The 26,764-nt window shown below is 39.6% G+C and overlaps 1 protein-coding gene across 4 annotated transcripts in view; it reads left to right on the top strand.

Moving 5' to 3' along the window:
- The window catches only part of LOC132405330 (C-terminal-binding protein 1-like), a 124,805-nt gene extending 100,085 nt beyond the window's left edge, over positions 1-24,720 (top strand). For all 4 annotated transcript variants that reach the window (XM_059990045.1, XM_059990044.1, XM_059990047.1 and 1 more), the window contains 6 exons: positions 1,112-1,318; positions 8,082-8,296; positions 9,361-9,491; positions 13,514-13,641; positions 16,282-16,399; positions 23,118-24,720. In XM_059990045.1, the coding sequence (XP_059846028.1) occupies positions 1,112-1,318; positions 8,082-8,296; positions 9,361-9,491; positions 13,514-13,641; positions 16,282-16,399; positions 23,118-23,301 (983 nt within the window). In that variant the 3' untranslated portion in view covers positions 23,302-24,720. The remainder of the gene's footprint in view (positions 1-1,111; positions 1,319-8,081; positions 8,297-9,360; positions 9,492-13,513; positions 13,642-16,281; positions 16,400-23,117) is intronic.
- The last annotated feature ends 2,044 nt before the right edge of the window (positions 24,721-26,764 follow it).

Below are 26,764 nucleotides of genomic sequence, written 5' to 3'. Positions count from 1 at the left end.
AGAGATCGATTCCTATGGAAAGTAACACACGTGGGAAGGGAAGGACAAACTTAGTGGTAGGATCTCATTAGCCATGGTGTAAGTTATGAAGAATGATGTACTGGATACAGAGGCTTCTGGGTTGATATGTAAGGACATGAGGAACCCTGTCCCTTTTATGACACTGGGAGGATGGGAGAGGGCAGATGTGTGGGAAATGGAGGTGTATCGGTGAGGCCACCAGTAATGGTGTTGGAAGGGAAACCCTGTTCTTTTTGGGGGGTGGGGGGCGCTGGAAGACTTCTCAGATATTCTAGAATTGAAAGCTTCATCCTAAGAACAGATGTGGTGGAAACAGAGGAACTGAATGAATGGAGTAGCATTTTACATGTGACAGGTTAAGAGACAGTATTGTCAAGACAACTGAGTCTTTGGGTTTGCAAAAGATGTCAGTGGATAGTCTGTGTCCAGAAAAGGAGACAGAGATTGAAGTAAAAAGAGAGAAGTGTCAGAGTTGGACCAAGGAAATTTAAGAGCAGGGTGGAAGTTGGAAGCAAAGTTGGTGAAGTTGACAAGTTCAGCATGGATGCAGGAAGCAATACCAGTGCAGAAAGAGTTGGGGAGTGTCTACTTACAATGTGGACTGCTCCACATAGCCAACAAAAAGGCAGGCATAGCTGGGGCCCATGCGGGCACTTTGGGCTTGAAGAAAGTGGGAGTGGCAAAAGGGGAAACTTGAGGGTGAGAACCAATTCTGCCAGATGAGAAGGGTAGCAGTTGAGGGGATCTGGTTAGATTTATTGCCCAGTATGAAGTGGAGAGCCTTAAGCCTTCTTGATGAGGGGTGGGGGGAGGGGGAATGGGCGTGTTTAGGAACTGCATGTCTGTCATGAAATAAAGGCAGTTTGAACCAGTGAACTGAAAGTGATTCAATTGATGAGTTTTAAATTGTATCATTAGAGATTGAGGCAAAGTGTTTTCCTTTGCATGTCAAAACTGCTAAAACTGTTTACCAATGCATTTGAAACTGATTATTTTGCCATTTTGTTCAGTTCAAATGAACAAATTTTAAAATGAATAGCCCTGCTATTTAGTGGAGATGGTTGAATCACAAATACTTTCTGTTTAACAGGGATTGCCGTTTGTAACATTCCCTCGTCGTCAGTAGAAGAAACAGCAGATTCGGCATTGTGTCACATATTAAACCTTTACAGGCGGTCAACGTGGCTCCATCAAGCCTTGCGAGAGGGTACAAGAGTGTCAAGTGTTGAGCAGATCCGAGAAGTAGCAGCTGGAGCAGCTCGAATCCGTGGAGAAACTCTGGGCATCATTGGACTGGGTATGTTTGTCAGATGGTGTATAATCCTAAGAGCTCCTTGTCTTCCGCACTCTTTCTGTTTTTCTAATGGACTGCAACAATTCAATGAAAGCTCCAGAAGGTTGTGAGTTCAAATCCCACTCCAGCACTTTGAGTATAAAACTTGGGTAGCTACTCCATTGCAGTCAACAAAAAATGCTGAAGCAAAGAAAGAGCTATCCTTTGATTTCTTTCTGTTTTTTTTTGAGGTACTAAGTAGGAACCCACAAAAAGTATCTGTATTATACTTTGAAAAAAGGGTATTTTATGTTTAGTCCATGCTGGTTTTTTTCTTGCTTAGTCAACACACTATATAGTAGGTTATCAGCTGGCAAATTTGAGTTTAATTCACTGCCACATCACAGTGACTATTGTTGTAAGTACGCCAGGATGCCATGAAGAAGTGAACAGTGATAAATGATAAATGAAGTGATAAATTATTTTTTTAAAATCAAAGTTACTTTGCTAGCTTAGCAGTCTGAGGCTAAAAGCAGGCTTCATTTATACCAGTGCCTAAGAAGAATGAGGTAACCTTTCTCAATGACCATCGTCCAGTAGCACTAACAACCACTGTGAAGTGCCTTCAGAGGTTCGCGATGAAACATATGAACTCTTGCCTGAGGAGAGACTTTGGATCTGCTCCATTTTGCCTATCATCACAACAGGTCTACAGCAGGTGCCATTTCACTGGCCTTTCACTCAATGCTGGAACATCTAGACCGTGACAGTGCATACATCAGGATGCTCTTCATTGACTACAGCTCTGCATTCAAAACCACCGTCCCCTAAAAGCTAATCAATAAGTTCTTAAGCCCAAGCCCTCAATAACTCCTTGTGTAACCGGATCCTGGATTTCCTCACTTGCAGACCCCAGTCTTCTCCACAATCTCCATCAGCACATGTGCGCCACATGGGCGTGTGCTTAGCCCCCTGCTCTATTTGCTTTATACTAATGACTGAGGCTAAGCACGGCTCCAATACCATATTTGGGTTTGCTGATGACACCACTGTCATAGGCTGAATCAGCATATAGGTGGGAGATTGAAAATCTGGCTGAATTGTGCCTCAGCAGTAACCTCTCACTCAGTATCAGCAAAATCAGAGCTGATTATTGACTACAGGAGGAGGAAACTGCCAGTTCTCATCAAGGGATCAGAGGTGAAGAAGATAGAGAATAGGTGCAGGAGTAGGCCATTTGGCCCTTCGAGCCAGCACTGCCATTCACTGTGATCATTGCTGATCATCCACAATCAGTACCCTGTTCCTTCCTTCTCCCCATATCCCTTGACTCGGCTATCTTTAAGAGCTCTATCTAACTCTTTCTTGAAAACATCCAGAGAACTGGCCTCCACTGCCTTCTGAGGAATTCCATAGATCCACAACTCTTTGGGTGAAGAAGTTTTTCCTGAACTCATTCTAAATGGTCTACCCCTTATTCTTAAACTGTGGCCTCTGGTTCTGTACTCACCCATCAGCGGGAACATGTTTCCTGCCTCTAGCATGTCTAATCCCTTAATAATCTTATGTTTCAATCAGATCCCCTCTCATCCTTCTAAATTCCAATGTATACAAGCCCATTTCGCTCCAATCTTGCAACCTATGACATTCCTGCCATCCCGGGAATTAACCTCATGAACCTACACTGCACTCCCTCAATAGCAAGAATGTCCTTCCTCAAATTTGGAGACCAAAACTGGACACAATACTCCAGGTGTGGTCTCACCTGTACACCTGCAGAAGGACTTCTTTGCTCAGCTTTATGATACAGCTTTAAATTCCTCAGTGTTACTTCACAGGATCCATCCAGCATGTAAGTGCCATCACAAAGAAGCCATGGCAATGCCTCTACTTTCATAGAAGTTTGCAAAGATCTGGCATATCATCTAAAACTTTGACAGACTTGTATAGATGTGTAATGGAGTGTATACTGACTGGTTGCATCATGGCCTGGTAGGAAACACCAATGCCTTTGAACAAAAAAGCTGACAAGAAGTAGTGGATGCAGCCTAATTAATCCAGGAGGTACAGAAGCCTCAGGACCCACACCACCAGGCTCAGGAACAGTTTTTACCCCTCAACCATCGGGCTCTGAACTAGTGTGAATAACTTTACTCACCCTAGCATTGAACTGTTCCCACAACCTAGGGACTCACTTTCAAGGCCTCTTCTCTTGTTCTCCATTTATTGTTTATTTATTTTTCATTATTTTAGCTTTTTTTGGTATTAATCTGTTGTCCTTTACACATTGTTTGTGGTTTTCATTAATTCTGTTGTTTCTTTGTATTTACTGTGAAAACCCACAAGAAAATAAATCTCAGATTTGGTATATGGTGACATTTGTACTTTGATAAATTTACCTCGAACTTGGAACTTTAACATATGCTGGCAACTTTCTAAGTAATTATGTCACATTTTCTGGACATTGAGATCTAACAAATAAAAAGTTCTGCTTTAAGCGATTCAAATTCACTGGTTGGCTCAACATTTATTGAGCATGCCTAAAAGAATGGCTTCTTGGCTCACTTCAGTGAACCAACACATTATTCTAGCAGAAAAGGACAGTCAACTTCCTTCCCAGCAAAAATGGAGTATTACAGTATTCCTCACTCAAAATTCATAGAAATTTACTTTATGGGACAGAAAGGATTCTGTTTTATCTTTGTTGCAACTGAGGAAGTAGTTATTTGGGCTAATGCCATTTCTGAGATCTATGGTTCTCATCACAGGTTGTTGTTGTTCTTCATGTGGTTGACACGTGTGCTTTAAATTTTGTGTGCTTCTGCCTGCTGAATTTCATGAAAGCTAGTTTCATTTACACTGCACTTTTTGTTTTCTTGTTTTTAATTTAAATTTCTTAAAAATGACTCTTTGCAAAGAGAAATGGGCTATTCCTTACTACCTGCCTGGGGTAAGTTTAGCGAATCTTACCTTTTAATTACAGTTCTGTCCTAGTAATATCCTCTTAAATTTCTTCAATCAGTTTGCTGTAACCAGAACAGCATGTAATTACAGTTTAACCTGTACCCCCCACCCCCAGCTTTTGTGTTCCATCTCCAAGGCTAATGTCTCAAATGCCATCTTAGACATTTTATCAATCTCTAATTTCTGGTTGGTTGCCAGTAACTAGTGGTATTCCACACGGGTCAGTGTGAGGGACTGCTTTTCATGTTGTATGTCATTGATCTGGATGACAGAATTAATGGCTTTGTGACCTAGTTTGCAGACCATACGAAGATAGGTGGAGGTGCAGGCTGTGTTGAGGTAGCAGGAAGTTTGCAGAATTTGGTCAGATCATGCGAATGGGCATAGAAGTGGCAGATAAAATACAGTTTAGGAAGTCTATGGTCATTCACTTTGGAGAAGGAATAAAGTTGTAGACTATTTTCTAAACAGGGACCAAATTTAGAAATCGGAAGTTTAAAGAGACTTGAGTCGTAGCGGAGGATTCCCTGAAGGTTAACTTGCTGTTGATGGGAAGGCAAATGCCATGTTAGCACCTATTTTGAGAGGACTGGAATATAAAAGCAAGGATGTAATGCTGAGACTTTGTAAGGCATTGGCCAGACCACATTTGGACTGTTTTGAGCAGATTTGGGCTGAAATTGAAAGGGGTTCAGAGGAGGTTAACAAAAATGATCTTGGGAATGAAGGGGTTAACATATGAGTAATGTTTGTCTCTGTGGATCTATACTTGCTGGAGTTTAGAAAAATGAGACAATATCTCAGTGAATCTTATCAAATATTGAAAGGCGTAGGTAATGGACAAGGATAGGATTTTTCAATAGTGAGAGAGTCTAGAACCAGAGGGTGCAGCCTTGGAATATAAGAATGTCCCTTTAGAACAGAGAGAGGAGAAATTTCTTTGGCCTGAGGTTGGTGAATCTGGAATTCATTGCCACGGATGGCTTTGGAGGCCAAGTTATTGAGTATACTTAAAACAGAGGTTGATAGGTTCTTGATTAGTCAGAGTGTCAAAGGTTACAGGGAGAAGGCAGAAGAATATGGTTGAGAGGGATGATTACTATGATTAAATAGTGAAACAAACTCAACGAGCTGAATGGCCAAATTCTGCTCCTGTCTTATGGTCTTGTAATGTTTCAATGTACAGGTGTGTCCCGTTTTTCGAACGTTGGCTTTACGACACCTCGCTGTTACAAAAGACCTACATTAGGTATCTGTTTTCGCTAACAGAAGGTGTTTTCACTGTTGTGAAAAAACGCAGCATGCGATAAAAGGTAGTGCGTGAAAAAAGGCAGCGCGTGCCCCGAGCAGCCAAGCTCCTCCCCCAGAACTACATTCTAGCCGGCATTGCTTAACACGTGCTTGTGAGCATCTATGTCGATTTATTTTGTGCATCTGTTAGCAAGGTGAGTTCTAAGGTATTGGGAAAATCTAAAAGAGATCGTAAGGGTGTTACAGTTAGCATGAAACTAGACATAATTAAGTGTTTCGATGGTGGTGAACGAAGTAAGGATATAGTGAGTTTGGCTAAGATTTGTGGAAGTTGACGAAGATGATGTTGAAGAGGTTTTGGCATCCCATGACCAAGAACTGGCAGATGAAGATCTGATGAAGAGGAAAGGATAACAATCAAAACTGAATGCAGTAGCGAACTGACCGAAAGTGAAGTTGTCCAGGAACTGAACATGAAGAAACTGCGTGAGATTTTCGCTGCAATTTACAACGCTACAATGATTGCAGAGAAGTATGACTTTAATTTTGAAAGGGTACATAGGTTTAGAGCATACTTTTGGGATAGTTTGAGTGTTTACAAAGAACTGTATGATAGAAAAATGTGCAAGGCTAAGCAGTCAAGCAAAGTGTCATTTTTCAAGCCTTCCACATCAGCCACAGCAGATGATGAACCTCGACCTTCGACATCGAGGCAGGCAGACATAGAAGAAGGTGACCTGCCTGCCCTTTTGGAAACAGACGATGATGAGATGACAAACCAGTCTCCCATCATCCCAACCTCCGATGACTCAGCCTAACACACCATCATCAGTGTGCTCACTGTCTTCCCAATTCCAGTAAGTGAAACTACACTGTACATACATTATTTCTACTTTATATAGGCTGTATATTTTTATGTGTTATTTGGTATGATTTGGCAGCTTAAACATTACTGGAGAGTGTGTTTCTGCCGAGAGCGCTTGCGCCAAGTGTTTCTGCTGACAGTGCTGCAATGATTGCAGAAAAATATTCCACTTTATATAGGCTGTGTATTTATCAGATCATTCCTGCTTTTACTATATGTTATATGTTTAGATTTTATGTGTTATTTGGCATGATTTGGTATGTTATTTTTTTTGGGTCTGCGAGCACAGACAAACTTTTCCCATATAAATAAATGATAATTGCCTCTTCACTTTACGACATTCCAGCTTACGAACCGTTTCATAGGAACACTCTACTTTCAGATGGCGGGGGAAACCTGTATTACTTGGTATCCCACCACACTTGCCTATTATTTTGACGTGCTAATGATTTCAGTTTTATCAGTTGATTCCAGTTTGCCACTCAGTGTCTCCTTAACTGGTCCATTATCCTCCTGAAATTTTTTAAATCCTTCATCGCAATAAATTGCTCTGCCAAAATTGAGTTCTTTTTCATATATAGCCATTTCTCATTTTACAAACTGGTGTGTCCTGTAAAACATTTTAGTTTATAAATCAAGAGCTGGGAGAATGCATTATGGGATTTTAGTTCAGGTTTTTCTGCCTTGGGCTGAGAGTGGGACAAAATTTGTTTTGAGAAATTAATTCTTAAATCAAGGAATCAACCTAAAGAGTCATTAACAGCTTTGAACATGATGCTTTTTTAACAGGTAAGTGGGTTGCAGTGTGACACCATTGGTAAACCTCTAAACTACAGTAGCCACATTGGGCACCCTGGTAGCAAAGCTGTTAGTGTAATGCTATTACAGCTTGGAGCGGTACGGAGTTCTGTGAGGGGTTTCTGTACATCTTCCCAGTGGAAGGCGAGTGTTTTCCCCGGGTGCTTTAGTTTCCTGCCACAGTCCAAGATATACTAGGTAGGTTAATTGGTCATTGTAAATTGTCCCGTGATTAGGTTAGATTTAATTGGGGTTGCTGGAATGGTGTGGCTCAAAGGGCCAGAAGGGCCTATTTCACTCTGTATCAATAAATAATAAATAAAAGGCAAAATGCTGTAGGTGCTGGCCATCCGTAACAAAAAAAAGTATGGGGATGCTCTGCAGGTGAAATGGCATCTGCAGGAAAAGGAGACAATTTGATTATGATCATCTTGTCAAAAGCAAGACACGTCACTGACCCATCAGCAGTTAAAATACTCACCACACTCCTGTAAGTGAAAGTAGATTATTTAATAGCAGGCATCAGGCATAAAGAAGATGAGAAGACTCAAGAGCATGCAAATTGTTAAAAGACTGAACAGGCTGGTGGTAAGAAAATGTCACAAACGAGCAGAAATAGATCAGGGTCCAGTGGCCTAAGTGTCTAAAAAAGAAATGTGGTTTTTGAGCAGGATGCAAGTGTCCTTGTCAGTGAGATATTCTGCTCAGTCAATGCTGATTGGCTGGGCTCCTGCTGTTACATGATGCCAACCGTGAGCAGTGGCTGAACCTCTCATAAGTTCTCTACACAGATGTGGATTAGTATTGGCACAGCCTGCTGAGTTCATTTCTTTCTAGCTTGCTACTAAGTAGATTGATATTCTTTTACTATAAACTGGGGAAAAAAAAAATGCTTCCTTTCTCTTGCAGGCCGTATTGGTCAGGCAGTAGCTTTGCGGGCCAAAACATTTGGATTCAGTGTAATCTTCTATGATCCATACCTGCCAGATGGAGTGGAGAAGTCGCTTGGTCTGCAGAGAATTAGCACCTTGCAGGATCTGCTGCTTCATAGTGACTGTGTGACCTTGCACTGTAGCCTAAATGAGCACAATCATCACCTCATCAATGACTTCACCATAAAACAGGTATAAATGCCAGGAGCGCACATCTCAAGTTTATTTCATTACACAATTCCTTTTGAGCTGCTTGCACTGTTTTTCAAAAAACATTTTTTAAAATCCATAAGCTGATTAGAATAAAGTAAAGATGGTGTTGCTTCCAGAGAGTTTATAATTTATTCTACACATAGGGCATCACTCAAGGCAGCATTCATTACTCAACTGAGTTATCATGAATTGCAGAAAAAGATTGGTCTTTCATGCTTAGGACAGTTATAATTGGCCTACTTAATCCACTTAAAAGAGTAGATCTGAGTAAACCAGGTTAGTGTATGCTGAAACCTGAATCGCTTCTTTCCTTTATGGACATCAGTCAACCAATTAGGCTTTCACAGCAATCCAAGAACTTTTTAATTAGTTCTACGGGTTTTTATTTTTTCCCATTTGAATCAAAGTCTTGAACTGCCAAATTTCAAGTCCTTAATTCTCTAGTTTCCGAATGAATCATGTAGATTATGAACATCCCTTATTTTGTCCATAGTCTGCACAAAATTAACTAACTTCTCATCAAGATAACACTATAAAGAGCTCTTATCCACAAGGCATCCTTGACCACTAATATTACATCCGGCATTATTATTCCTTAATGTAGTGAGTCATGATGTTTCTTAAAATAGGATAAATTGAAATTTGGTAATTGAGATTTGAAACTTGGATAGATTATAGTTAGCTAATTAAATAGCAGTTTAAATTATGAAATGCATATTGCTCTCTGTTTACAATTAGTTCTCTGTGCACTCTCAATATTATGAATAACATTACTTCTCTTACTGGCATTCACTATCTGCTAGACGATAAATGTTTTGTGCAATTATATTCAGAAAGAATTTTACAGAAGGAGATTGAGCTATGTCTGGTTTGGGGATCTGTAGTTCATCCATGTTCAGCAAATCCATATTTCAACATACTACTGTGTTTACTAACATAGTTTATTGTATTGTTCATGAGCTATTTTACTCCTGATTTATCAACATTGCCCTTCAGATATTTGCTGATACTGTTGTTAATTGCATTATAAATCTGACTCTCAGATGCGTCAAGGCGCATTCCTGGTGAACACTGCACGAGGAGGTCTGGTAGATGAAAAAGCATTGGCACAGGCACTGAAGGATGGACGGATACGGGGGGCAGCTTTGGATGTTCATGAATCAGAGCCTTTCAGGTGAGCTAGTTTGCAGATTAATGTACAAAATGGGTAGATTTTAACAAGTCAGGATAGTGTGAGCAGTTTCAACTTCCTAAGTATCAACATCTCAGAAGATCTATTTTGGGCAAAACATATAGATACAGTTACAAAGAAGGCACAACAGGAGTTTAAGGAGAATTGGTATGTTGCCAACCACATTCGCAAATTTCTACAGATATACCATCTGGTTGCATCTCCATGGAGGGACCACTGCACAAGATTGGAAAAAGCTGCAGAAAGTTGTAAACTTTCATCATGATCACAGCATTCAGGTCACCTTCAAAAGGCAATATCTCAAAAAGGTGGTGTCCATCATTAGAGACCCCATCACTCAGGATATGCTCTCTTCTCATTACCACCATCAAAGTGGAGCTATAGGAGCGTGAAGACATGCTCAGCATTTCAGGAGCAGCTTCTTTCCGTCCACTGTCAGATTTCTGAATGGACAGTGAACCCATTAACATGTCTTCAGTATTTAGTCCCTTATTGAACCTCTTATTTAATTTATATTTGTTGTATATACTTTAATTTATAGTTTTTATTATTTCATATTGCAGTGTACTGCTGCCAGAAAACAGCAAACGTCATGACACATGACAGTGATATCAAACCTGATTCTGTATATATTAAAAGGAAAGTCAGAAACACGACCTGGTCCAGCAGCATCTTTCAAGAGAGACTTAGCATTTCAAATCAGTTTTCTTGACAGAACATGGAGGAACCTTCATAAACTTCCACAGCCCCCAATGACCCTGAAATTTCAATCTGAGGCCGACATGAGAGCATCCTTCGGTGGGGGGGTGGGGGAGTCCCATTACTGTCTTATTTTCTAAATGTAAAATATACTGAAGTAGGATTTTTATGCTAACCTACAAAACATTGTGCATCATGTCAAATCAAATGAAAAATTCCAAAACCGACCAATAATTTATTCAAAAATGAAAAATTGAAGCTGAAAAAGTATTCATCCTCATTGTGATTACTATGCTAACTTTCTTCAAGTGCAATATACTTCCATAATTTGTTAATGTAGAAAATTGCAGGATCACTTGTTTTCAATGAATCCATAAGACCTCTGTAAGGTCCAACAGTAAGTAGATTTTCAACAAACCAAACCAACATGAAGATAGAAGAGCATTCAAGACCAGTCAGGGAAGTTATAATGGAGAAGCACAAAATTTGGGGAAGGATACAAGACAATCTCAAAAGCATTGAACATACCTTGGAGCTCTGTGCAGTCCATCATGAAAAAGTTGGGGGGTGGGATATGAAACCAAGCCGTACTGCCTAGGCCAGGCCGCCTCTTTATACTTAGTCACCAGAGAAGAATGGCACTTCTAAGAGGTTGCTGTGATGCCAACAGTCACTGAGTGAGCTGCAGAAGGCAGTGTCTGCAACTGGAGATGAAGTTCATGGCTGCACAATCTCTAGCCTTGCACAAAAAGGGTGTTTATGGAAGAGTGGCAAGGAAGAAGCTCTGGCTTAAAAAAAAGGACTTATTGGGCAGAAGGAGTGTGGTTTAGGACATAAGCTTTTTATCTATAATTCTCCATTGTATAAAGGTGTCAGCATAATTCCTTGTTTCCTTCAATTATAGATGAATACTCAGCAGTTCAAACAGAGGAGCATTGAGTAAAGAAAATTTCATTCTTGGCTTTACAACAATTTTGATGATGATGTACTTTAAGATGAAAGTTAATTAAACAATAAACCTACAGTGCCTATAAAAGGTATTCACCCCTCCTTGGAAGATTTAATGTTTTACAACATTGAATCACTGTGGGTTTAATTTGGCTTTTTTAATACTGATCAACAGAAAACACTTTTGTATCAAAGTGGAAAAATTTTTTACAAATTTGTCTATATTTATTGCAATTATTAGGCACAAAATAATTGATTACAAAAGTACTCACCCCCTTCAAGTCAGTATTTAGTAGATGCACCTTTAGCAGCCATTACAGCCTTGAGTCTTGTGTGGATAGGTGTCTATAGCTTTGCACATCTGAACACTGCAAATTTTCCCCATTCCGCTTTAGAAAACTGCACAAACTCTGTCATATTACATGGGGATCATGAGTGAACAGCCATTTTCAAGTCCAGCCAAAATTTCTCAATTGAATTGCGGTCGGGGCTTTGACTTAGTCTCTCCAGGACGTTAACTTTGTTTTATTTAAGTTATACCCATGTAGCTTTGGCTTTGTGCTTGGGGTCATTGTCTTGTTTGAAAACAAATCTCCTAAGTTGCAATTCTCTTGCAGACTGCATCAGGTTTTTCCTCCAGAATTTCCCTGCAATTTCCTGCGTTCATTTTACCCTCTACCTTCACAAACTTTCCAGGGCCTGCTGCAGTGAAGCATCCCCACAGCATGATGTACCACCATGCTTCACGGTAGGGGTGGTGTGTTATTGACGATATGTGGTGTTTGGCTTAAGCCAAACATAGCGTTTAGTTTGATAGCCAGGAAGCTCAGTTTTGGTTTCATCAGACCATAGAACCTTTCTTCCAGCTGACTTCAGAGTCTCCAACATGCCTTCTGGCAAACTCTAACCAAGATTTCATGTGAATTGTGTATTTTCCAACAGTGTCTTTCCCTTTGCCACTCTCCCATAAAGCTGTTAACCTGTAAACCACCTGGGCAACAGTTATTATATGTGCAGTCTCTCCCATCAAAGCCACTGAAGCTTGTAACTCCTCCAGAGATGTCATAGGTCTCTTAGTGGCCTTCCACTCTAGTCCCCTTCTTGCACAGTCACTCAGTTTTTGCGGATGGCCTTCTCTAGGCAGGTTTACAGCTGTGCAATATTCTTTCCATTTCTTGATGATTGACTTAACTGTACTCCAAGGGATATTCAGTGACTTGGAAATTTTCATATATTCCATCTCCTGACATGTACTTTTCAATAATTTTTTTGTGGAGTTGCTTGGAATGTTCTTTCATCTATATATTGTAATTTTTGCTAGGAAACTGACTCACTAGCAGTTGGACCTTCCAAATAAAGGTGTATTTTTACTACAATCAATTGAAACATTGATTATACACTAGCGATCTCCATTTAACTAATTATGTGACTTCAAAAACCAATTAGTTGTACCAGTGATGATTTGGTATCATGTTAAAAGGGATGAATACTTGTGCGATCAATTATTTTATGTTTTCTATTTGTAATTTAGATAACTTTGTAGAGATATGTTTTCAATTTGACACATCTTTTTTTTGTTGATTGGTGTGGGGAGAGAAAAGCAATAAATCCACTGTGATTCAATGTTGTAAAACAAAAAAACATGAAAACTTGCAAGGTGAGTGAATACTTTTTATAGGGAGCCCTTCCCTCCAGGGCTAAAGCTGTAGTACAAAATTGCCACAGCAGGTGTTCATCTCTGACAATCTTGTGATTCAACCCAGATAGCATGAGTGAAATATATAGCCCTCTGTTGTGAATAAGCTTTTTCTTATTGATCAACAGTATTACCAGCATTAATATTCACTTGGATATTCTCAATCAATGCAGACCAAATCTGAGAGTACTGGAATAAAGTCTGACTGTTGGACAAAGATAGTCCATCTCTTGGACAATTTCATAAACTGCAGTCTGATACATGTTTAAGTACCAAGTTTTAAATTTACTCCAAAGCCTTTATCCACATTGAACTGTTATGGAATGGTCCAATGATAATGTAGCTTTTTGCTGCAAGTGTGAAATGAGAAAAAAAGCTGCTGTGGCATTTGTCTTGCTGTCTGTCAAATTGTCATTCACATCATGAGTTTGATTCTTAATAATTATTTTGTGATTTCATAACCTCCATCCACCTGGCTTCACCTCAAGTCATTGTAGTAGCGTTCAAACCAAAGGAGTTAGATGGCAGGTCCATTAAACTTTGCAACAAAAAGACGTATTTACACTCTACAGGACTATTTCTCATGCTTGTTCTTGAAAAGCTTATTTTTATCAGATTTGTAAGATAACTACATTTATAATTTCTTTTTGGTGTATTTTAGCTTTAGTCAGGGGCCTTTGAAGGATGCGCCAAATCTCATTTGCACCCCACACACAGCGTGGTATAGTGAACAGGCTTCAATTGAAGTGCGAGAAGAGGCAGCTAGAGAAATCCGAAGAGCTATCACAGGTATGATGTGATGTTTGTGGTCTGAGTGTTATTAATTAGGAAATGGGGAGGAATGGTCCTGGAATGAACACTCCCATGTGCACAGTGCCATGGCTGATGTGCCCTAAAATGAACAAAAAATGTCCATCCTTCTAGTTTTGTTAGTTTTGAAACAGTTTCATTGCAATTTCCAAGGGCAAGGGTCAAGGCAAATTGGCTTATCTGTTCGTGTTCGTGGTGGAACAAATGAAATCAGGGATGTGCAAAGATGCGGGAATTGGAAGTCTCCTGTGACCTGGAGTAGTTTTTAGACCACCAGAACAAATTCATGGAATGTTTTTCAATATAAAGATAAGAATTCAAAATATCACAAAAGGTTATAAAGGCAATGTTTTCCATAAAGAATATAGAATATTTGTATTCTATTCATAATTGCAACTTATAAAAATTACTTTATAGCCCTGGTTTAAATATATTTGTGCATTTGGAGCAAATGAACCAAATACTGAATTCAGCCACAAGAGGACAGGAGTGTGCCTTGCCGTCAGCATGGGAATTGTGCTATCCTGTGGTAGAAACAATTACAGCACAAACTGAAGCAAAAGAGTGATCTTGCTTTATAGCTCATCATTTCTTTTCAACATCTCTTGTAGTTATGAATTGGCACTTAACAGTGAAAGTCAAAATAGAAACTCGGATGCTGAAAATAAAACAGGCTGAGAAAAATCATGTCAGGCAGCATCTGTGGAAAGAGAAAGATTTAACGCTCTGGGTCTGAGATGTTGCCTGACTTGCAGAGTAATTTCATCATTCAGTTTTATTTCAGTAGCTACAGATATTTGAAAGTATGAAGCAAGAGTTGGTCACTGCTCTTCAATCTGTTCTTCCACTAATAAGATCATAGCCGTTCTGACTTGAATCGGTTTTGCATTCCTGTTTATTCGAGTTGACTATTAAACCCTGGTTTAACAAGTATCTGTTTACCTCTACTTAAATAATTCAGTCTGTGTTTCTACCGTCAGATAGGGAATTCCAAGGACTTTTGATACTTAATGGGGGGAAAAATTTGCCTCACTTCTGTTTGAATTGACCATCTTACTTTTTTAAATAGTGGTCCCTAAATCTGGATTCTTCCAGAATATTGTTTGATACTGTTGCAAGATTCAGGAGCAGGGGTTCCCAACCTTTTTTTTTAATGTCATGGACCCCTACCATTAACCAAGGCAGCCTCCTGTTCTGGAGATCTGAGTTGAAACCTATAGTTATTGATGTTTTTGGTTTGTCTTCAACGCATAAATCTAAGTAATGAAAATATATTGTAGATGCTGCAGATTCTGAGAACTTTGATAGTTTGTGGTGATATGTGGGAATCACAAGTACTTGACTTCAGTTAATTTAATATGTAGTATTAAACATAATTATTTTTCTCATCCTTCATTCTTATTGGAATTAAAGAGACTGAACAACAGAGCCCATACCTTGAATGTGCCCTTGTGCGCTAGTTCAATAATCTAACTTGTAATTTGAGCATTGTGCTTCTTAATGTTTCAAAGGCCTCATGGTCACCTCCATCCAAGTTGGATTTGGGCCTTAAGTTTAAAATTTTGATTAAAGATCATTATTAAGTTAAACTAATGTAACTTAATAAACACATAACGTAAAATGAAACTACATTTTTAGTAAGCATCAAATGAATGTGCCCATTCTGGATATGGCAGCATGGCTGACGTAGATTTGAGAGGCTACAGACACAATGTATCTTGCCCTAAGCTCCAGGAGTGATTTAATTCTGTGTGAATTCTGTGATGCAATGTGCAGCTGTGGCATTTGCACATCTGGTAGCCCACCGTTAGGATATCAATGTATGTTTGTAGGGGTGTTCACCGACCCTGGAGGTTAGGTTGCAAACATTTTGTCACTAGTCAAGGTAGCATCATCAATGAGCCTGTGGAATCAATGCTGAGGGGGTGCTGCTGGTGCCAGAGGAACCAACAGTCTCAATGCCCCATATCAGGGATACGGGCCAGTGGAGATCATTCAGCTATCCAGTTGGCTGGCACCCAGCAGAGACTAGCTGCCAGTGTAACAGCCAACCAGTCAGAACAAGTCAGGCCAATATAAACATGAGCACTCAGCAGAAACAACACCTAATTGCACATTGATGATGTCTCTTTGACTGGTGATGTAACATTTGTGATCTAATCTCTAGGCTCGGTGAACAACGTTACAGGCAAGAAGCCAACCTGAGCTACTAATCTCTTTCATTTCAATCAATGTATGTACCATCCAGCTCACTGTATAACTGGATGAGCATGATAAAAGAAAATAAAAAAATTGAATGGATTAAAAATATACTAGGAAATGTTAAATAGCGATATTCCAAGCTAGTTATCTCTTTCCCCTTTATCTGAAATGCGCTGTTTTTAAATTAATGCTCTCACCCAGAGGAGAATTCATTCTCTATTTGGCAAGAATCCCATGAATAAGTTTCTGCTAGTGCTCCATTTGTGTAGTTCAGAGTGAAGTTTGGGAGCATTTTCAATAATTAGTCGTTTCCTTGGGGAAATGGGTGTTGAGGGGGAACATTTATCCTGTTGATGGTGCCTCAGACTTACGATCTGTGCCTGAGGACAGATACTTGTATTCTTCTCTTCTCAACAGGACGGATTCCAGATACCTTGAAAAATTGTGTGAATAAAGAGTATCTAGCTGCAGCTGCACAGTGGACTGGCATTGACCCTGTGGCTGTACATCCTGAGCTGAATGGTGCTGCTTACAGGTAAAAACAAGTGTTGTTTGTAGGGTCCTAATTGAGGCAATGATGCAGTCTTTCTTCTGAAGCTTGACTGGAAGCTCTTGTATTAAAAATGCTGCCTGTTTTCATCTTGGTCTGTGACATTCAGAGTATACATAAGCAGGGTTTTTAACATAGAAGAACTCATTAGATGATAATCTCAGCCAAATTGATGTCAAGCCAAAGAAAAATGATGAGAGAGCATCTTTGAATCTTTTAAGTCAGGCATGCTATACAGTTATGTGATCCTGTTCCATAATTACAATTTTCTGTCCTGGGCATCATCAGCATGGTGCTATCATCCACAAGGTGAACATCCTAATTGTGAGGAAAATTGGGATCTTGAGTAATACTGTATTTGGGATTTCTTGCACTATTATAGTAACAAAATAGTTAAATTCATTTCTCCTGTTTTCTCCGCACCACGAGATTGCATGGTTACATAGTGTGTCATTTCAACCCCTTAAATCTTTACAGTCATTGAATTATTATGGCTAAATAGTACCTCAGTTACATTTCCTACCTGACACTATGTTCATTGATATCTCCATCTTAATAAAATCTGTTGATCTTTGTCTTGAGCGTTTCAATCGATGAAGTATTTAAAACATTTTGGGGAGTGCCACGTTACCAGTAATCTGGGTTAAGTGCTGGTCTGTTGTTCTGTGTTTCTGGGGTTATACGTTCTTCCTGTGACCATGTAGGTTTACTCTGGCTGCTGTTTTCCCTCACATCATAAAGACATGCCACCATCATCCCAGTGCCCAGGAGGCCAACAGTAACCTGCTTAACGACTACAGTCCAGTGGCGCTGACCTCAATAGTAATGAAGTGCTTTGAGCAGCTGGTCATGAACTGCATTAAATCCTGCCTTTCCACTTCATTGGACCTCTGTCAGTTTGCATGTTGCCCAAAATGGTCCACTGAGGACCTATTGGTCTCTGCCCTCTACTCATCTGGAGAATGACGTCTCCTTTGTCAGAATGCTATTCATTAACTTAAGATTAGCATTGGATATGCTCATTCCTCAGAAGCTGGTGGGTAAACTGTCCTTGATGGATCTCAACACCTCCCTCTCTAACTGGATCTTGGATTTCCTGATGGAAAGATGTCAGACTGTCAGTGTTCGCAGCAGCATCTCTAGCTCTGTCATGCTGAGCACCAGAGTCCCCTTGCATTGCATTCTCAGCCTGCTGCTATTCACACTGCTGATGCTTAACTGTACGGCTAGATCCCAGCTCTAACCACAACATTAACTTCACTGATGACACAACAGTGGTTGGCTCCATCAGCAACAATGATGAGTTGGCATAAAGATAGGAGGTAGAACAGCTTGTGGACTTGTGGGAACACAATTTGAGTCTCATTGTGGACAGGATTAAAGTGGTGATAGGAAGGTGCAGGCTGACCATTCCCTATTTTACATCACAGATCACATTATTTATGACAGCACCAGTAGCAGTAATGCTGTTGTATATTAAATTCTATGTCGTGCATGCACTTTGTCAACTTGTACATCCACAGAATCTGTTAATATTTTATGTGCTGTATGTGATATATCCACTGTTTTGCATCTTGGTCCCTGAGTAACATTTTTTCATTTAGCTGTACATACAGTTGCAAGAAAAAGTTTGTGAATTCTTTGCAATTACCTGGTTTTCTGCTTTGATTACTCATAAAATGTGGGCTGATCTTCATCTAAGACATAATAATCGACAAACACAATCTGCCTGAACTAATAACACACAAACAGTTGTACTTCTCGTCAATGCTGAGTACACCATTTAAACAATCACAGTCTAGGTTCAAAAAAAGTATGCCTTCTACAAAAGCTATTTGGAGTCAGGTGTTCCAATCAATGAGATGAGATTGTATATCTTTTTTATAGGGCAGGGCACCTCTACAACACATGCCTCCAAAATCAGGTTACTGACAGCCTGCTCTCCTCAAGAAAGATCTGTTTATGTGCACCATGCCTCAATCAAAACAACTTTCAGAGGACCTTAGAAGAATTGTAGAGATGTATGAAGCTGGAAAAAGCTACAAAAGCATTTCTAAAGACCCGAGTGTTCATCAGTCCACAGTAAGAGAAATTGTCTACAAATGGAGGAAACTCAGTACTGTTGCTACTGTTATGAATGTACCACAGCTCTGAGGGGCCGAAGGGTGCGGGGTAGCCCCCTCCTTTGTGAGAATCGCAGGATCGCTATTGATCTGGGTCAGGAGACAGGAGACCCAGGAAATGAGAGACGTGCGGAATGTCTTGACCCCCCGCCGGCGATATAAAAGCTACGGGAAACAGCTATTGTCTCTTGGAGACGGACTTGTGTATTACAATACTGTGCTACGTGGAAGCCCTCAGGCAAAGTGGGCTGGTTGAGGGAGGGATTGCATCACCCCAACTGGATTGACATCTGAGACCCTGTGAGTCAGGATAAAAGAGGGTCTGTGGGAACAGCCCCTCAGACGCACCAGAAGAAACGCTAGCGATCCCGTAATAGCGGAAGCTGGTGGGGAGGCCATGTGCGTTCGGTTCCATTTGCCCCGGAACCGGTGCCCTTTACCACGGAAAAATGACTTTTAGCTAACAACGGGGAAACCAACTCCCAACGACTCTCGAAGGATTGACATCAAAAAAGGACTGGGCAAGTTTTAACCCGTCTTTCTCTCAAACCAAAACGCTGCAGCTTGAACGAGCTAACAGTGACTTTTATATTTCCATCGGACAATACATTATCCCCTAGACAACGATAGAGCTATTTCTTATTGATTATTATTAAACCCGCGCTTTTAGATTTAGTATTAACGACATATATTATCTGTATGTTTGCAATAATATTATTTTGTGTATTTTTATCAATAAATACTGTTAAAATAGTACCATCAGACTTCAACGGACCTCTCTATCTTTGCTGGTAAGTGACCCAGTTATGGGGTACGTAACACTACTCTCCCTAGGAGTGGGCATCCTGCAAAGATCACACCAAGATCACAGTGTGCAATGCTGAAGGAGATGGAAAAAACCCAAGGGTAAAAGCAAACAACCTGCAGAAAATAAAGTCTCTGTTCACATGTCCACTACAAGAAAAACACTAAACAAAAATGGTGCTCATGGAAGGACACCACAGAGGAAGCCATCACACTACCCCCAAAAAAAACATTGCTGTACATCTCAAGATTCCAAAGGATGCTTCTGGGACAGTGTTCTGTGGACAGTTAAGCTAAAAGTTGAACTTTTGGGCAGAAAGGCATGCTACTATGTTTGGAAGGAAAAGGGCACTGCACACCAACACTAAACCTCATGCCATCTGTGAAGCATGGTAGAGGGAGCATCATGGTTTGGGGATACTTTGCTGCCTCAGGGGCTCGTCAGCTTGCAATCATTGAAGGAACGGTGAATTCAAAATTGTATCACGACATTTTATAGGAGAATGTCAAAGTAGCAGTCTGTCACCTGAAGCGTAATAGAAATTGGATGATGCAACAAGACACTGGTCTGAAACACAAGAGTAAATCAACAGAATGGTTTAAAAAGGAGAAAATTAGTTTTGCAATGCCCAAGTCAGAGTCCAGATGTTAACCCAATTGAGATGCTGTGGCATGGCCGCAAGAAGCTATCCTAGAAATATTGATGAACTGAAACAGTTTTGTTTGGAGGAATGGTCTAAAATTCCTCCTCTCTGTTGTGCAAGTCTGATTTGCAGCTACAGGAAACATTTTGTGGAGGTTATTGCTACTAAAGGAGGTCTACCAGTTAATAAATACAAAGGTTCACATACTTTTTCCAGCCTGGACCGGAACATTGTGTTCAATAAAGACAGGAGTGTTATTAGTTTAGGCTGATTGTGTTTGTCGATTATTGTGACTTAAAACCATACCACATTTTATGAGTGAGTAATGTAGAAAACCAGGTAAATGCAGAGGGCTCTCAAACTACTACTTGCAAATGTTGAAGAACTACAGACCTCAAATTGAACTTGGGTAGGTTAATTTACAACTGGAAATCAAAGTCTGTAGATGAGCAGTTGAATTTGGGAATATTAAGCGGAATGTAGGGGGATAAAATAGGATTAGCATAAATGTATGATTGTATTATGGGCCGAAGGGCTTTTTTATATGCTACTTCTCTGCCTATAGCATTTTTTATATATAGAAAGAGTACCTGGAAGAAACATTTTAGTGTTCAGTTGGAAAGAAAATTTTAATTTGTAAATAAAACATGTCCCAACTCTGCAAAGAGAATTTAACTATTCTAGTTCTAGAATAGATAAGCCTGCTCAATGTGGCACAGGGATTAGAGGAGTAACAAAGATCTGTTCAATACAGCCTTTCAACAAATCTGTCACTCTTCTAATATACCGATGTTTATATATTTTAAAAAGACCAGCTGGTCACTTGAATGTATGCCATCATAAGACGCATATCCTCGCCCAATTCCTGGTGTGTAACCACATACTCTTGTAGAGAGCAGCAATTTAAAAACAAACTAAAATATTCTAGAAAGTTGTCTGAACACTAGCTTTCCCCCACCCCTGTCTTTTGTAGTCAAGCTCCAAAAAGCACTGGGCTACTACTTTATATCTTTCCCATTTTCAGACTGTTTACCTTTGAGTACGTGCAGTTCCCTGTACTACTTGGTTCTGTTTCCTCATTGGTCAGTCTTTGTGTTGGCTTTCGTTGATTTGTCATTTATTTTTAATGTATGTCGTGTGCATGCTTGCCGGTCTTTATGTACTTATCCTCTTTTGGAAATCTCGCCACTCTTTCTCAATATGTTTCATGGGCAGCTCTGTAAGATCACCTTTCAATCTTTTTAGCTATAATGAGAACAATTACAATTTCTATATTTTTCATTAACTATTTTTTAAAATTACGCTGTAGTTTCTTCTTGCCAAATCAAGAGCGTCCTTCATTCAGAGTGGTGGACAGAATGGACTACAGTATTCTGATGTAAATAATGATTGAACTTTGAGTATTGTGTACAGTTCTGACTGCTGCACTACAAGAAAGATGTTTTTCTATTAGGATGCAGCCTGGAAAAGAGGGCTTCAGTTACAAGGAGAGATTGGATAGACCCATGCATCATGTTGTTAATATTACTAACTTGGAAAACACTTCAAAAACTTTAAGAGCTTGATTTGGTCAAGATAAATCTCACTTATTCAAAAGTAAGCATTATTTTTTTTTCTCATAAATCTTAGTTGACCATTACCTAAGACTAGGTTTGGTGCCCACTTATCCCTCATTTCTTGAAGTGAAGAAAATTATTTTTTTTCATAGCTACTGCTGAAATGTGTGGATATTACCCAATGATTTTCCTGCTCAGTTATCCTGATAATGTGTGCAAGATGTCTCAGGTTTTTGTGCAAACTGATGGCCAATGTTTTAAAATTTCACACTTGTGAATTTATGAATGGCGAAGTGTTACATTCTCTTTAATGGGCATATGATGGCCCAGGTCAATTGTGCCATTATCCACCAGGTTTTAAGAGAGCCCAGCTCTCAGCACTTGCGTAACTGGCTTTCAGGAGGTGCATCAAGCAGTCAGTGGTTCTGTTTCTTAAATGAAATTGTATTTTCCCCACTCTGTCAGGAGTCCACCAGTGCATGCTTGTCTACTTTCCTAAAACCTGAAACCTTATCCACTTAGTGTTCTCCTGTAACAAAGGCACTTTTAATGATTTAGATTTCCATTGTTGTCCTACAGTACTTTTGCTAATGGAATTCTGCTTTTGAAAATTAGTGCATTTAAGCAGTTGTTTATTTGTGGAAAGTAAGTGCAGTTTCACCTGGTTCTATCCTCCAACATCACAACTATTGCAGATAACAGTCAGAAGTGGTTAGGCTAGCTAAATGGATAGTCAAAAGTTACTGGGGTTAAAAAAAAGCAAATCAGCTTTTTATTCATTTTGGTGCATCCCAAAGTGCTTTGAAGTTAGTAGTTTTTTGACATGTAGTAACGTTTGAACCATTTTAATGTAGGAAAATGTGACAGTTGATTGGCCCATGGTAAACTCTCATAAATGACAAGTATCAATGATCAGAGAATCTATTTTGAAGAGAGTGTAAGGAATGAGTATTACCCAGAGAACTAAGGTTGAGTATCCTTGTGCCATTAGATCTTCTACATGTATTTGACAAAGCAGATGTGGCCTCAGTTTAATATTTTATCAGAAAGACTGATACAAGTTCAGCAATCCACTGCTGAGTCGGTATCAACTTGTTTTGTTTTGATAAGGACCCTGGAGTGGGACTTGAAACCCAGGAGAGGTAAAAGTGCTATCTAGTAACCTACAGCTGCCACAATTATACTTATTTGTAAAGCAGCTACAATGTCTCTGACTGAAATCACTCAAATCAACACAATTTGTACAAGTACAAGACATTTAGTCAATTCGTCTGCCATTTTCTTAGTTTTGTGAACTCTTAATTCCATTTCTCCTTCCATCTTCCTCTGTCTGAATATTTTTGCTTTGCAGGCATATATTTAATGCCACTTTAAAAGCCAATTGATTCTGTATCTAATGCAGCCTGGGGATCTCCATCATACTCTCGCCCGTTATGTGAAAGGGTTATCCTTTTATCTGTTTCGCTGCTATTATAGAGCAATCCAGGCAGAAGTTATTACACTGCATTTTTTTTTTAAAACATTGCAATTTACTCCCCTTTGGTTCTGTTACTTAACGGTTGTATGTTTGTTACAGATTCCCGAGTGGAGTGGTTGGGGTAACAGCAGGAGGTATCCCTGCGGCAGCGGTTGAAGGAATCGTAGCGGGTGCCATCCCTATGCAGCATGGGATGCCTTCAGTAGCCCATCCTTCTCACACACCATCCCCAGGCCAGACAGCCAAATCGGAACCAGACAGAGATATCCCTGCTGACCAATAGCAGCTCTCAAGAGAAGAAAAGAAATGGCATTCCTCACCTTTTTTGACCTTTTAACCTTCTGTCAGGATGCAGCCCAAAAGTTCGCAGCAAAAAAGAAAAATAAGTGGGACTACAAAATGTAGTTAATGCAGTTAAATGAAGCGTGGAATCTTACTGCATTTCCAATTGACGTCTGTAATTCTGTGACCTTATATGAAAAGGAAAGAAACCTTGTAGTACCTCAAGTCAGCCATGAATGTACTCTGTCTGTGTACAGTTTTGTAGAAGCCACAGATTTGTTTAGCTGTGAATATACTTTTTAAAAAGAAAGTGAAAATATACAAGACTTCCTACTTTTGCATATGGAGATGCTTTGTCAGTGCACAGAATTCTCAGGCAAAAAAACCTTCATGATTTCTTGTCTTAGTTTATTCAGCAACTTGCACCAAGTTCCTTCAAAATTTTTATTATGGTGGCTATAAACGTCCCAGGTTAGCTGGTATCCCAATTACAATATTTGGTGGAAAATACGTCATACCAGTAGACTGAAAATGTGCTTTCTCTCTCTCCCTCTTGCACTCATCTTCTCCATAACTCATCAGTTTTTTTTAATTGTTTAATGCTTTTGATGTTCGAAGTCTAGTCATAAAGAAACTCTTATGTGAGCTGATCTCTACCGTACCTACTCATTTTTGCAATTCAATTAGGGCAGTGCGATTCAGGTTTGATTTTGCTATCCCCATTGTCATTTGTGTTTTGTTCCTGCAGTTTATTCATACTTGGCCATTTTTTTTTCCTTTCCATTTAAAACTACTTTCTTCTCTCAAATACCCCACCACCTCAACACCACCCCCCCCCAAATAAAAATATGCAATCTCTGGATGAGAAATGGTTTTCATTTAATAAGCAGCACATGGATTTTTATTTGGCTTGTTGCATAGAGCACTACAGTAGTAAGTGTGGATTGGGTAACTCCTCTGGAGAGTTGGCTTTTTTCCTTTATCTCAATTTTAAAAAGAGCTTTTTTTAGAATCTGTTTCTATAAGCATTAAATCTGTTGGCACTCACCAATATTCCAGTACAACCTTGCATCAAGTATACCTATAGGGACTTGAAGCAACTATTATCTTTGCACCATGATTTTTACAAATGCATTTTGACATTTTAAACAAATACCCAAGGATTTTTTTCTTCTGTTTAGAATGAGAATTTTTGTCAGTTATAATGTGAAGTAGAAACCATATTAGGAATTTGAACAGAATCATTTGCTGTGCTGTTATGGCCATTGAAACTGTGAGTCCTGGCACCCAATTGCTAAATAAGTTTTAAATCCTTCCCCATGCTTCTTGCTCCCTGATCATTTTTTTTTTGTTAGAAACAATCATGTTTGTGGCTGTAATCATTGGTATGAGATATTTTAATAAAACCCAACAAAAATGACTCTGGAACTTTCATATTGACGTTGTTTGATTTTTAAGAAAATGTTAGTGTTGAAGCAAATTTAATAATGATTTTCAAAAAAAAATTGCTATTAATTTGAACAGTTACTCAGCTCGTAGAAGTACTATCCCAGTTCTAGCAACCTGAAATCAATCCTCTGCAGTCATAGTGGACCAACCAGAGCCTAGTTCCTTAATTGTGAATGGGAAGGGGTTACAGTATGTCATTTATGAACCTTCCTTTTTAAACTTGGGAACCCATTTTAGTTTCTATGCTCCATCTCCTAAACCCATTCTTAATTGTTCTTTTGAACAAGAGTACAAACCATTAGATACTTAATCCAACTCAAATTATCGGAGGACTTGAAATGTCCATTGAGGACTGGAGTAAGTGTGCCTTGAGGACATCCAATTCTGTTATAAATGTGTTCTGAGTTCAGGCCTTTGGCTGAATGCCCACTTACACTAAAGTTAGGAGCATGTAGAGTTTTAAAAACTAAGGATTTAGATTAATTTATCAATCGCATGTACATCAAAACATACAGTGAAATGTGTTAATAACCAAAATATAACCAATGATATGCTGGGGACAGCCTGCAAGTGTTGCCATACACTCTGGCGCCAACATAACCAACTCAGTCATTGGCCACAGGGTTTGATGGTCTTTCTCCTCAGTGCCTACCAACCCAACATCCATTCAACAGGTTTGCTGGCCTTAAACCGTGGAGCACTCCAACCACTGGCTCCTGCTCCTGACCTCAAACTTACCTCGTCCCTGTCCCTAAATCCTAACTCACTCTGCAGCCCTTAAAACCATCCCTACAAATCTAACAAACAACTAAATCTGAGCTAAGTAGATTGGAATGACTGTGGAGTGACTTATATAAAGTGCCTTAGCTTAATTAAATATTTTAAAATATTTGTAAACTGTGTAGTGATTGCTTCCGAAAAAAATGCATCTTGATAATTCACGTGACCAAATGCCCCTAGCAGTACAAGGTCTAAGTTGCTGATCTTCATGGTGAGTTTGACTAGATGGGGGGTGTGGTGCAAGAAAACCATTAAGGACTGATCCTGCCATGCAATATTCCCACTATGTAGAAGCAAAGATGGTGACCAGGATAATCCTTCAATTTGATTTTTTTTGCATAATTATGAATTATGTTCAGACTCAAACCCATCCAATTTCTTGAAGCTGTGATTGAAACTGAGAAATTGAATTCATTACTTGTGGAAAGTGTAACTGGCTTGCAAGCTGACCAGGAACAGGCATGATGTGATCATAACAACATTAACTATCTTGGTAAATGCATTCCATTTTTGGCATCCTTTATTTTCTCCTGCTTCATTGGTCAATTTTGTCTGTCTTGTATTTTGCCATCAAAAAATCCATCTCTTTTCTAACCACCTCACCCCCTGCCCTCAATCACCATATTGGTAAGATTGGTAAAATTACACCACCTGCGTTGCTTTGGAATTGGCTTGCCTACAGAAGGCAGAGAGTGGTAGTAAATGGAGCATATTCTGGCTAGAGATTGGTTACTAGTGCTGTTCTGCAGGGATCTGTTGTGGGACCCCTGCTCATTGTATTTTTTTTTATATAATTGACTTGAACCAGAAATGCAAGGGTGAGCTAGTCAAGTCAGCAGTGTTGTGGATGGTGTAGAAAGTTGTTGGTTAAAATAGGACATTAACAGGGCTTAGAGCTGGGCTGAGAAGTGACAGAGCTCAGTCTGGAAAAGTGTGAAGTGATTCAAACTTGAAGGCAGGGTACGTTTAATGGCAGAAATCTTAGCAGTGTCGTTGAACAGAGGAATCCTGCAGTCTACGCCCAGATCCCTCAAAGTTGCAGCACAAGTTGAATGGTGATTAAGAAGGCATATGGTGTGTTGGCCTTTAGTTGGGGAATCGAGTTCAAGAGCCATGAGGTAATGTTGCAGCTCTATGAAACTTCGGTTAGACTACATTCAGGGTATTCAGTTCTGGTTATCTTATTATAGGAAGGATATAGAGGCTTTAGAGGGTGCAGAGGGGATTTACCAGGA

This window comes from Hypanus sabinus, chromosome 15, assembly GCF_030144855.1.
Source record: "Hypanus sabinus isolate sHypSab1 chromosome 15, sHypSab1.hap1, whole genome shotgun sequence".
Taxonomy (NCBI): Eukaryota; Metazoa; Chordata; class Chondrichthyes; order Myliobatiformes; family Dasyatidae; genus Hypanus; species Hypanus sabinus.
Note: the sequence above shows the minus strand (reverse complement) of the source record. Positions and strands in the feature narration are given on the sequence as shown.